At 54.2% G+C, this 11,488-nt stretch overlaps 1 protein-coding gene across 2 annotated transcripts in view; it reads left to right on the top strand.

Annotated features, from left to right (window-relative positions):
* TTC7A (tetratricopeptide repeat domain 7A) overlaps positions 1-11,488 on the top strand; it is a 123,662-nt gene that overhangs the window by 44,203 nt on the left and 67,971 nt on the right. The window contains exons 5-7 of one of the 2 annotated variants that reach the window (XM_021708860.1): positions 447-525; positions 1,242-1,399; positions 1,989-2,052. In XM_021708860.1, coding sequence (XP_021564535.1) covers positions 447-525; positions 1,242-1,399; positions 1,989-2,052 — 301 coding nt within the window. The remainder of the gene's footprint in view (positions 1-446; positions 526-1,241; positions 1,400-1,988; positions 2,053-11,488) is intronic. The other variant, XM_008050585.2, reaches the window with a different exon arrangement.

Below are 11,488 nucleotides of genomic sequence, written 5' to 3'. Positions count from 1 at the left end.
TGCCTGAGCCCAGCAGGTCAAGGCTGCGGTGGCTGTGAGTGTGCCACTGCACTCCAGCCTAGGCAACAGAGTGAGACTCTAACTCAAAAAAAAAAAAGATAATAATAACCAGCACACCAAATGATTTCAAGTACTTTTGTTAAAGGTAAGACACCTCCTCAAGAAAAAAGAAGATATAAAGAAAAGTGTTACATAATTAATAATACTGATGGCCTACAGCAGGTAGTGAACTGGAAGCCCAAGTGGTAGGAGGCCGTGGGAGAGAAAGGATCCTTCCCTCTGCCTGACTGTAGATGTCCTGGGCCTCTAGGGTCCTGATGTTACAACTCTGACTTTTCACGCCAGTTACTGGCTGCATTCAAGTTCAACTGCAGCAGGCAGCTCCTTTTGGGGTCTTTGTGGGAGTGAGGCTGGTGATGACTCTGCTTCTGCCATTTCCCCCCTAGGAACGTCGTGAAGGGCATGAGGGAGCTCCGGGAGGTCCTGCGGACTGTGGAGACCAAAGCAACTCAGAACTTCAAAGTGGTAACGTGGGGCAGTGACTGTGGCCGACTTATTCATGGGTCAATTTCAGCAGGAGATGTTAGAAATCCTGGCAGGCCGCCCCTGAACCAGGGATGGCAGTCGGTCTCGTGCCTGCCCCTGCCGCCTGTCCCCTGCTCACGGCAAACATTGGTAATCCACCTCGGGGTTCTTTCCCACTAAGCCTGGGAAGTGCCCTCTGCACCCTTCTCATCACAGCGCAGCAGATATCCCCTGGCAGCATGCAGATTCTTTCCTGCCCCAATACTGCCCTGCCCTCATAGGCCTTGGTTCATCCAAAATCACAGCCACAGCTGCTTTTCACGCTAGATTCTCAATCAGATATCAGAAAGGTGTCTGATCCAGAGAGCCGCCTGCCCTTGTGGCTTCAGAATGCTCTTTCTGAACACCGCAAGCGCCTACTGAATGCTCAGAGCAGGACTGGGCTCCACGGGCTCACGAGAGGGAGGAATCGCTCCTCTGTTCAGGAGAGCAGAGAAAATATGGGGGAGCCATCCAAGTCTAGTGGGACTCAGTGCTTCAGGGACTGAGAGAGGCGAGGGGACTCCTTGGGAGTAAAGTTGGGGATCTCCGGAGGGGCAGCATATTGGAAGGCCAGCAGATTTGGCCGGGTGGTGAGCAGAGGGGGTGTCCTGGTCCCCCTAGAGGACAGCTGTTACCTGTGCTTGGGTCTGAGTGTCTCTCTCTCTCTCTGCCAGATGGCGGCCAAGCACCTTGCGGGGGTTTTGCTGCACTCGCTAAGTGAAGAGTGCTACTGGAGCCCCCTGTCCCACCCCCTGCCCGAGTTCATGGGCAAGGAGGAGAATTCCTTCGCCACGCAGGCCCTGCGGAAGCCGCACCTCTATGAAGGAGACAAGTAAGTTCTACACACCCTGCTGATCACTCGGAACTCACGCCTAGGGCAGGGTCTGTCCCTACTGATGGCTCCTCTGCCCAGCACCCTCCTCCAGTCTCCACGCCAGGCAGGCTACCCTGTCTCAGCAGGAGCCAGATAGATGAGAAAAGGCAGGCCTGGGGTGCAGGCTGCAGAAGAATTCTGTACGGCACCCAGAGGACACCCCAATCATCTGAAGGCCGCCTGTCTTCCTAATAGTCCTGTCTGATCCGCCTCTCTCTTGTTTGTGTCAATAATAGAAGGAGGGGTCTGTGGTCTCTTCCCCGCGCCTCTGCCCAGCCTCATGCAGTGCTGTGTGCTGGAAAGTGTGCGTCTTCGCCAAGAGCTCCCATGGGAATTCTGGCCCAGCCACCCCTACTGCCCACCACCGCCCGCTGCTGTCTTTCAGATCCTTCACTCTGGGGCATGTTAAGGAGCTGCCGGTGGTATCCGGTGCCCGTGAATTATGCAGGAGAGGGTCACCTTTCAGGGCTGCATGGAGCCGGGGCAGAAAAGCCGGCATGGTGTACTGGTGGTGCCTTGAGCCAGGTCTGCCATTTGTGTCTTTCAGCCTCTACTGCCCCAAGGACAACATCGAGGAAGCCCTCCTGCTCCTCCTCATCAGCGAGTCCATGGTAAGCTCCAGGGCATTCCTCCGGGGCCTCTGGCACTCTGGCCCCGTGGGGTAGGGCTTGGGGCTAGACTACAGGCCACCATGCCTTGGCCAAGGTTTTCCCGCCCAGGGACTCCCCTAAAGCAGGAGCTTCTTGGCCCGGCTTCCTATATGGAGAAGAGTCTATCTCATCAGGTTTAGGTTTGACTGCGTTTGGAGGTCTGTGTTCTGTACCCACATGAGGAAACGGAGTGATGGAGTGCACTGGGCCCCACCTACCACTTTTGGGATTAAAAAGATGATTATCAAGAAGTCAGTAGTGTGCACTGAGCAGCTCTGCGTTGGATGCCGTGAGAGATGCAAGAGAGTGGTAGTCAGGGAGTGGAAGGAGTGTGCACTTTGCAGGCAGAAAACCTGGATCCGGGTTCCAACTCTGCTGCTCCTTAACTGAGGGCTGGGAGAGAATCAGTGATTCTCTCCCAGCCTGTCTCCTCCCCTGTAAGATGGCAGTAGCTCGCAGAGGTAGAGCATTCATTCGTTCATGCAACAACTACTTATTGAGCATCTACTTTGTGCCAGGCCTTGTTCCAGAGGTGCTACAGCAAACAAAGCACAGAAAAGTCCCTGCCCTCGTGGAGCTTATACTCTCATGAGGAAAGGGACCAACACATCAATTAACAGCTACAGTATTCAGGGTATCCACCCGTGACATGCAGACACAAGGCATGCTGGACAAAGCACATGTGAAATGCTGTATAGACTTTTTCACAAAACCCACTGCCTGTGCCCTGGGCGGGAGGGGGGACAAGACAAACACACGCGCCTACATGCGCTCGCATGCGCACATGTACATGCACGGTGGCCATGGTCCCAGACAGTGTTTTCCCAGGGCTGAGGTGCTTTGGAGACTCGGCGAAGGAGAGCATAGTGTGGTTGGGTGGTCCAGGAGGTGTAAGATGAAGGGTGGACTGGACTGGACTTACCTGAGGGCATGCAGGAAGAGCAGAGCAGGAATAGCAGAAGCTAAGTATGGAGGTACTGTCCATGTGACCAGGTCCAAGTCTTCTGTCTGAGGGGCCCGTCAGAGCTGGCGAGCTAGAAACCACCAGCCTGAGAAACAGGTCTTTTAAAACAGTGCATATGAGAGCAGTGTATAGGCGTGAAGGTTATGAGATGAAGACCAGTCAGACACAGTGGTACACACCTGTAATCCCAGCACCTTGGAAGGCAGAGGTAAGAGGACTGCCTGAGTCCAGGGGTTCGAGACCAGCCTGGGCAAGTTGACGGTACTACGTCTCTACAATAAACCAAAAAAAATTAGACAGGCATGGTGGCGCGCACCTGTGATTCCAGCTACTTGGAAAACTGAGATGGAAAGATCACCTGAGCCTAGCAGGTCGAGGCTGCGGTGACTGTGAGCCTGCCTCTGCATTCCAGCCTGGGTGCCAGAATGGGACTCCTACTCAAGGAAAAAAAAAGAGACCAAGACCCCATGAACCGGATCCCTGAACAGCCAAAAACAGATGTTCCTTTTGCTGTTGTGACCATGCGATGCCAGGGCTTGTTGAGGGAGCTCTGACTGCCGGGTTGCCTTTGGCTCTGTCTGGGATCTCGGCAAGTAGACAGGAGGAGGCACGCCGGACTGCGGGCGGAGAGATTGTATCTTTCCTCAGCCGGGCATGGTCCATGTTGGATCCGGGAGTTCCTGGGTAGGGTATGGATATTTGGAAGAGTAGTGCCACCTGGCCAGGGTTTTGCCCTGAAATGTGTGCTTGTGAGGGGGGTAAGTAGTTGCTCAGGGGAGAGAATGTCTCACTGGTTAGCCAGATGTGGAGATAGAGGGACCAAGTGTCAGATCTGATTTTCGTAAGAGAATAGTGTGCTTTTCACAGAAAATGGGCGCTCGCTCTGACCACAGACTAGAACCCCAGTTTCGAATTATGGAACCCCAGATGCAGACTAATACTCCCACCTCTCCCCTATCTCACGACCTCTGCCCTCAACTGCCCTCAGTTGAGACTTCACTGAATCACCAGTCTTGGAAAACAAGGGTCATTATTGTCACCTTTGTATGCTGAGGTTGCAGTGCTGTTCACAGATGGTGACAGGACCAAAAAAAAGGGGGGGGACCATTTCTTAGGCCTCTGCAAGGTTCTAAGCTGCTCAGGTGAACATCGTGGAGAGCCCTATGAAATTGCCCATTTTTAAATTGTTTATGACCTACAAAAACAACAGTTTCCTGTAGTTTTGTCTAATTATAAATGATCTCATCTTGCAGGTGGCCAAAGTAAGGTCCAGACTAGGTCCAGGTCGGCCGGCCAGGTATCATCCTGGGAGATTTTCTGTGGCATACTGGGGGTCTGTCCAGGAGATTGAGGAGTGGGGGCTGGGGCAGTCTAGGTTGACTGGCCAGGCGTCGTCCTGAGAGAGTCTCTGTGGCATACCGGGGGCCTTACAGGAAACTGGCAGGAAATCAACCATGCAGCATCCTGGGAGATGCCCAGCAGCAAACCAGAGAAAGGCACTGCCCAGACTCTGCACTGAGGCTGGGAGGAGGCACCTCTGGGGAGCAGGGGGACTGGCTGATTTGTTTCCCCTTGCTCACACCCAGCTTGTCAGACACTTAGAAACCTGAGGGATTTGGGGGAGAGCGTTGGTGATGGACGCAGCTTTAACACCTCCTCTGCAGAGGCCTTTCCACCTGGCTGCGGATCTGGCCTCTGTGGCTGGGTCGCTTTCTCATCTGCCTTTGCATCACATTCTTGATCAGTGAGAGAACTAGGGCGTGGGCTGCACTGGGCCAGCCTTCCAGGCTCCTGCCCTGACCCCCGGCTGAACCCCAAGGCTCCATGTACTCAGCCTGGCCTCCGTGTTCCTGCAGGGGTTTTCTCATTTCCCTTTGATGTGGCGGGGCTGGGCTGCAGATGATGGGCTTGGGGAGAAACCGCCAGAGCAGTAGCTGGTGGCCTTGGCTGCTCCTTGGTTCTCCGGATACCTGCAGAATCCATTATGCTGCAGTGAAAGCGCTCCCCGCAGAGCCAACCCATCCCCGCTCCCACTCCGGGACGTCCAGAGCAGCTGCTGCAGGAAACAGGGTTGCAGTCTTCCCTGTCTTGTGGTTTGGACCTCAGAGGAGTAGCTGCCTGGTGTGGGGCTCGTGCCTTGGATACGGTTTGTGTTACAAGCTGATTCTGTGTGATCGGAAGGAATGAGGGAGTCCTTGTCTTTCAAGAGGTGAACAGAAGCCTAACTTGTGCTCTCCCAGGAATGCAAGGGACATGAGCTATAACTGGCTGGATTTGATTTATGTTTTGGACCCAGTTTTGAGTCATTGGGGCCAAAAAGGCATTTAAAAATCCATCCACCCGCCCAACCATCCATCCACCCGCCCACCATCCACCCATCTAATCTTGTTTAAGCAGCTACAACACACCAGACCATGCTTATAGCACTAGATACAATGATGAATAGTTTGCTCATCGTCCCTGTCCCAAATGTCCTCCCACCTAGTACGGTGTGTGACCAGGGATATGGGGGAAGTTGTGGTCCCCAAATCAGAAGGACTTAGCCCAATCTGCAGAATTTTTGTTTTTGAAAGATTTGTGAATCAGACCAGCCTGATTTTTCGAAACAGTAGGGGAACCAGGAGATACAGGGATCTTTGCTATTTCTAACACTGGGGCATAAAATTATATGCTCAAGCAAACGGAACTGTTGGGTCCCTGTTTCATTCAGTTGGGGAAGAAGTTGCTGCAGGTATAGGTGCTTGGAAATGGAAAGGATACAGAGGCCTAGTGTTGAGTGAGGGTGGGTGGATGGATAGTTCTCTGGGAATGGGGCCCTGCAGGTTAACAAACTAACTTTGTGTCATGCCCGGTGCTGGGCATCTAGTGATTTGAGACTTGATTTTTGCCATTTACAACCTGCATGGCCTGGGCGAGATTCTTACCCTCCCGAGCCTCAGTTTTCTCATCTGTACACTGAAGCTTATAAGACTGCTTTTGCAGGAGTTTGGGCAGATTAAGTAAGAAAATAAACACGAAGGTGCCTGGAACATTTCAGTTGTTCAGTATGTACTCATTTTTGTCCTGATAAATACTTGGTTCTGACTTAGTCATTTTTGAAAACATTTAGGTTCAGATCTGGTTGGAAGATAAATTGGATTGAGGATACCATTCCGTTTAAAAAAAAAAAGTGCTTCCTGGGCTTGATTCCATTAGGGACTCAGCAGATGAGCACAGATTGTTCCAGCTTTTGGCACCTGGTTTGCTCCAACACAAGGCCCTGCTCTGCTAGAGGCTGCTATGTTAGAGGGTCTAATAGCGCTGCCAGCTCAGAGCCCCTGGATTGGTAGTGGATGGAGAACCTCTGTGATTTCTGCCACAGGAGTCCGGCGCGGCAGGAGCATGGGAGCGCACATGGGCCCTGTCTGGGTCGCTGGGTGGATGGGACGCGTCACGGAGCATGTTGTTTATTGGCTCTGTGACTGGCAGCTCGAGACCTGGTGGTAATTATGTCTGCCAGTGGGGGGCAACAGTATAAGAGGAACACAACAGTACCCTCCAGGGAGGGGCCAGCCGCTGGGCACAGATGCCACCGGGAAACTTATTTCCGGGGTGATTTTTTGAGGGGTGTCAGCAGCAGTCCATGGGGCTCATTCCTTGGCCAATGGATAGGCTGTCTCGGAGAATGGGGCTGGGCTGAGCGAGGCTTTGGACCCAAGAAGCATATTCTTTGCAGAGAAGCAACCTGGTCTGTGCTTTGCTTTGGTTCTGTCATGAGTGGAGCCAACCCAGGGTCTCTGATGGCATGGACGAGGCTACTGGACACTTTCTCAGAGGCATCTGGAGGCCGGGGAGGAGTCAAGGGCAAAGTCAGAATATCTGGGTTTAATCTGAGGTCCAGCCTCCCGTCTGTATGCATTGGGCAGCTCCCTGGGACTCATTCAGTCTTCTCATCTGTGAAATAGGCTGTTGTGAGAATTATGAGATGCTGTGTAGAGAGTGTTCCTCGATCTAGCTCCTTTCCCTCTCTTAGACCGGAGCCCTGTTGGTGTCCAGGATTAGAGAGAAGAAACAGGGCTGGGCAGAAATAGGGGTCAGTGTAATCAGAGGCCAGCAGAGGTTGGGGCTGGGCTTGCATCTTGCTAGGGGAGCCTTGGGACAGTTAGAACACAGGCAGCAGCAGCAGCAGCAGCAGCAGCAGCAGCTCCGGACCGGCCGTCAAGTTCAGAGTCAGATTCCTGGGACCTTGTACAAGGTTGCTCACCTTCTGGGGCTCGGTGTCCTCATCTGCAAAGGGAGACTCAGTGGTTTCATCCCTGCTGCCTCCGTGGGGCGATTGTGGGGCCAGATGAGATGGTGGAGTTGAAAATTTGTCTCCTAACAGGGTGATACAGGGTACACACATGGGGCTGGAGCTCTTTTTTTCATCTTTATTTTTTTATTTTTAGTTGGAGTCTCACTCTGTTGCCCAGGCTGGAGTGCAGTGGCACGCTCACAGCCACTGCAGCCTCTACCTGCTGGACTCAGGTGATCCTTCTGCCTCAGCCTTCTGAGTATCTGGAACTAAAGCCGTGCGCTATATCACGCCTGGCTTAATTTTTATTTGTGGTAGAGATGAGGTCTCACCAAGTTGCCCAGGCTGGTCTCGAACCCCTGAGCTCAGGCAATGCTCTCACCTCAGCCTCACAAAATGCTGGAATTACAGGCTTGAACCACTGAGCCCGGCCCTTCATCTTTATTTTAGATTCAGGGAATACACTGCTGAGCAGTTACAATGGCTTTGGGGCAGGGGCATTTCCTAAGGGCCCATATTTGCTTCGTGGCTCCTTGTCCAGAGACCACAGAAATAGGTCATGCTGCAGTGCTGAGCTGTTGGGTGATGGGGGTACAGGGAAGAGCATTGTTGCTTTGGCCTTCCCTCTTCTGACCTGCCAGAAGGCTTGTAGTGAATGTTCTTTGGTCTAGGAGAGGCTGCCCTGGGAGACCAGCCAGAGGGACAAAGGCTGGGAGCAGGGACACCTTCATGAGCCCTGCCTGGGATTAAATGCATGGACTACACAAGAGCAGCGCATCCCCAGAGGTGGGGAGCCTAGGAGCAGGTCTGGGGGTATGGCAGGGAGAAGCCAGGGGAGTATATTATGCCATTATTCCAAGAACTGAGGAGGAGACTGGGGAGGAGAAGGTTTAATATTCCTGTTATTTAGTTATTTATTTTGAGTTGGAATCTCACTCTGTCACCCAGGCTGGAGTGCAGTGGCCCAATCAAGGCTCACCGCAGTCTTGACCTCCTGGGTTCAAGCAATCCTTCCACCTCAGCCTCCTGAGTAGCTGCAACTATAGGTGAGCGCCGCAGCTTATTTTTTTTATTTTTTGTAGAGATACGTCTCACTATGTTGCCCAGCTGGTCTTGAGAACTCCTAAGCTCAAGCAGTCCTCTAGCCTCAGCCTCCCAAAGTGCTGGGAGTACAGGTGTGAGCTACCGTGTCTGGCATGTTGTTACTTTAAGAGTTGCAAGGGCAGCCGGGCACGGTGGCTCACGCCTATAATCCGAGCGCTTTGGGAGGCTGAGGTGAGAGGATTGCCTGAGCTGCAGGTTCGAGACTAGCATAGGCAACTTGGTGAGACCTTATCTCTACAATAAATCAAAAAATTAGCTGGGCCTGATAGCACATGCCTGTAGTTCCGGCTACTTGGAAGGCTGAGGCGGAAGGATCGCCTGAGCCCAGCAGGCTGAGGCTGCGGTGGCCGGGAGCATATCACTGCCCTCCAGCCTGGGTGACAGTGAGACTCCAACTCAAAAAAACAAGCAAACAAACAAAAAACCAAGAAACAGAGTTGCAAGGGCATTCACATCTGTTACTGCATTTGATTGGGAGGATTTTCTAATGAAAGGGGGTTCTGAGGTTATTTCAATGGTAAAGGGAAAGAGTGTGACTGGGACCAGTCAATTCTGGAGCTTGGGGGACAGCTGGAAGTGCTGGGTAGGGAATTAGTACTCCAGTAGTGTCTGCGGCCTGACCTCTGAGGCTTGCCCTGGCCCCTGAGCTGCCTGTGAATTCCTGCTCTGTTGTGGCTCCCCACACCTACCTTCTTTCTGCCCTAGTTCCCCCCACCCTGCCCCGGTTATGCACACGGTTGCTATGGTTGCCATGGTTATGCACACGGGCGCTGCCCAGCAACCCCTCGAACATTTCACAGTGGCTCTGCCCCAAAGCCATGGTAACTGCTCAGCAGACTCCTGCCCTGGCTTTTCTCCGGGGAACCCTGTGCACAGCCACTAGTTCACACAAGTGCGCAGGACCCCCGAGGAGACGCCTACCCTGTGTGCCTGTCCGGGGGTGTCACCAGCCTGAGGTTTTGTGCTGCTGCCATCCTTCTGTTCCTATTCCTCTGACCTAATTAACACCCAGTTCTGAAGATCCACCCCTCCCTCCACCAGACACACATTCAGACACTGTTCTCTTAAAGGTCAAGGTCTGGGGTGGGCATGGGGAAGTTTCCACAGCAGGCCCAGAATCATTCCCTCTTCATTGTCACTCGCTCTGCAGAGGTGGAATGAGTCAAGTTCAGTGTGTGAGGCTGTGCTGGAGGCCAGGAGTCTAGACAGGAGCAAGGCTTTGCCCCGCCGCGGGAACAGGCGAACCAGCCAGGGGCGTGCAGGCTGACGTGGGCCAGGGTGGGGGAGGACAAAAGGGGCCCGGCCTCCCCTGGAGAGATGAATCAGGGGCCACGCCACAGGAAGGGGTATCTGAGTGGGATTGTGAGGAAGCAGAAGGCATCCAGGTTGACGGGGGGGGGGGGGGGAGAAGACTGCAGCGTGACAAAGATGGCCAGGGTGACAGTAGGGAGTGGCAGGGAGATCTGTGTGGCTGGAGAGAAACCAACCGGGTGGGCGGCCACAGGAAGGAGTTGAGACTATCCTGGTCTGCACAGGCAGGTGGGTCCCTAGACCCTGGATGTTCCCAGCTGGTCCCCCCCTCCCATCATGACCTCTCTTCCTGCCATAATTCCAAGTGAGATCCTGTGCAGGTGTGTGTATTCTGTATTGCTGCCTTCTGGTCTCCCCAAGGGCAGGGTCTCTGTGTTCCCCCCCCCATCCTCTCATTCCCTAACCGCTTCCTCCCCATTGCTGCCTTTGTGAACCCCCCAGGTGGCCAGAGCTGGGGAATTGCTGGGGTGAGGGTGGGGAGTAGATTAGCTGGGGCCAGCCAGGGCTGTGTTCCTCCTGCTTGGCTCAGTGAAATTGCCCCTGCCAAGCCTCTCCCTAGAATTTCTTCTCTCTTCCTGTTGGTAGCCGTGTGGGTGGATTTCACTGGAAAGGAGGGGGATTTCTTGGCACTTCCCCGCTCCACCCCTCTCCCTCAGCCCTTTGGAGCTCTTGGTCAGCTCTTGCTTCCCAGACTGACTCAGGTGCTCAACCTTCCCTGGATCTCCAGCACCCTCTCCTGGGCCCCGCCATGTCCCTGAGGCAGTGGGCAGCTCTCACCGATTGTAGCTGGTGGGAGGGGCAACCATAAGGACCCCTGGTCAATGGTCTCTCAGACTGACTGAAGTGTCCCCCAGGGTGAGTCAGTTCCTTGGGTCTTGGAGGCGTTTGGGCTCCCAGAGGCCTCTGGGAGAATGCACGTCAGCCCTGCACGGCAGGACACACCCAGTGCCTGCAGTCCCAGACTGTTGGGCTTCTGCTTCTCCAGCCCCACACGAGAGCAGTCCTGCCCAGAGGGAGGCTGGGAGGCTTCCCCCTCCCCGTGCATGATCAAGAAAGATCATGTGGGTCTGATGAGGGAGACCTGGGTTTTCGGGGCCAGCAGCTCCTTTTCATTTATTCTGTCAGAATGGCTGAGTTCTTGGTGTTGAGGTGTGTGGAGATACAGAGGAGGGTGTGCCCCATTGCAGAAAAGGAGGTGTAGACAGTGGGAGAGCGATTCAGGGAAGAATCCCCTTTGGCAGAGGGGTGTAGGCAGAAGGGAGGGTGCTGGGGGCAGCCAGCTCTGCCCAGCACAGCACAGTCCTTGGAGTTGGTGGGGGGGTCACAGGATGGAGGAGAGACTGTCATTTCCAGCCCAGAGCATCCCCAGCCTGGTCTCTGCCCTGTCATTGCTCAGAGGCCCCCATGACTCCTGCAGCTGGTTGGCTTCTCCCTCGCCACCCTGCCTCTTCTGCCCCCAGGCTGAGCACAATCCCCTGGGTGTGGGGGTGGCAGGGGGTGGGACCACCTGCCACAGACCACAGAACGAGAGGGTCCCATGTCCCCGATAGGGGTTTCAGGCTTGGTGATGAGGAGCTCCCCTCTTGGAATTATACAGAATCGCCTACTCACAAAGCACATTTCCCTCTCCTCCCCCCACCCCCCAGCAGCCATCTGGCAATGCTGCGAGCAACTGAAATCCCCAGTGCCGGACGCCAAGAACACGGTCCTGGAGGGGTAGGGAAGCTTTCCTTGGGGGGGGGGGG

This window comes from Carlito syrichta, unplaced genomic scaffold (assembly GCF_000164805.1).
Source record: "Carlito syrichta isolate Samal-C Ts95f unplaced genomic scaffold, Tarsius_syrichta-2.0.1 Scaffold153201, whole genome shotgun sequence".
NCBI classification, from domain to species: domain Eukaryota; kingdom Metazoa; phylum Chordata; class Mammalia; order Primates; family Tarsiidae; genus Carlito; species Carlito syrichta.
The sequence above is the reverse complement of the archived record's forward strand: the minus strand, read 5'-3'. Positions and strand labels throughout refer to the sequence as shown.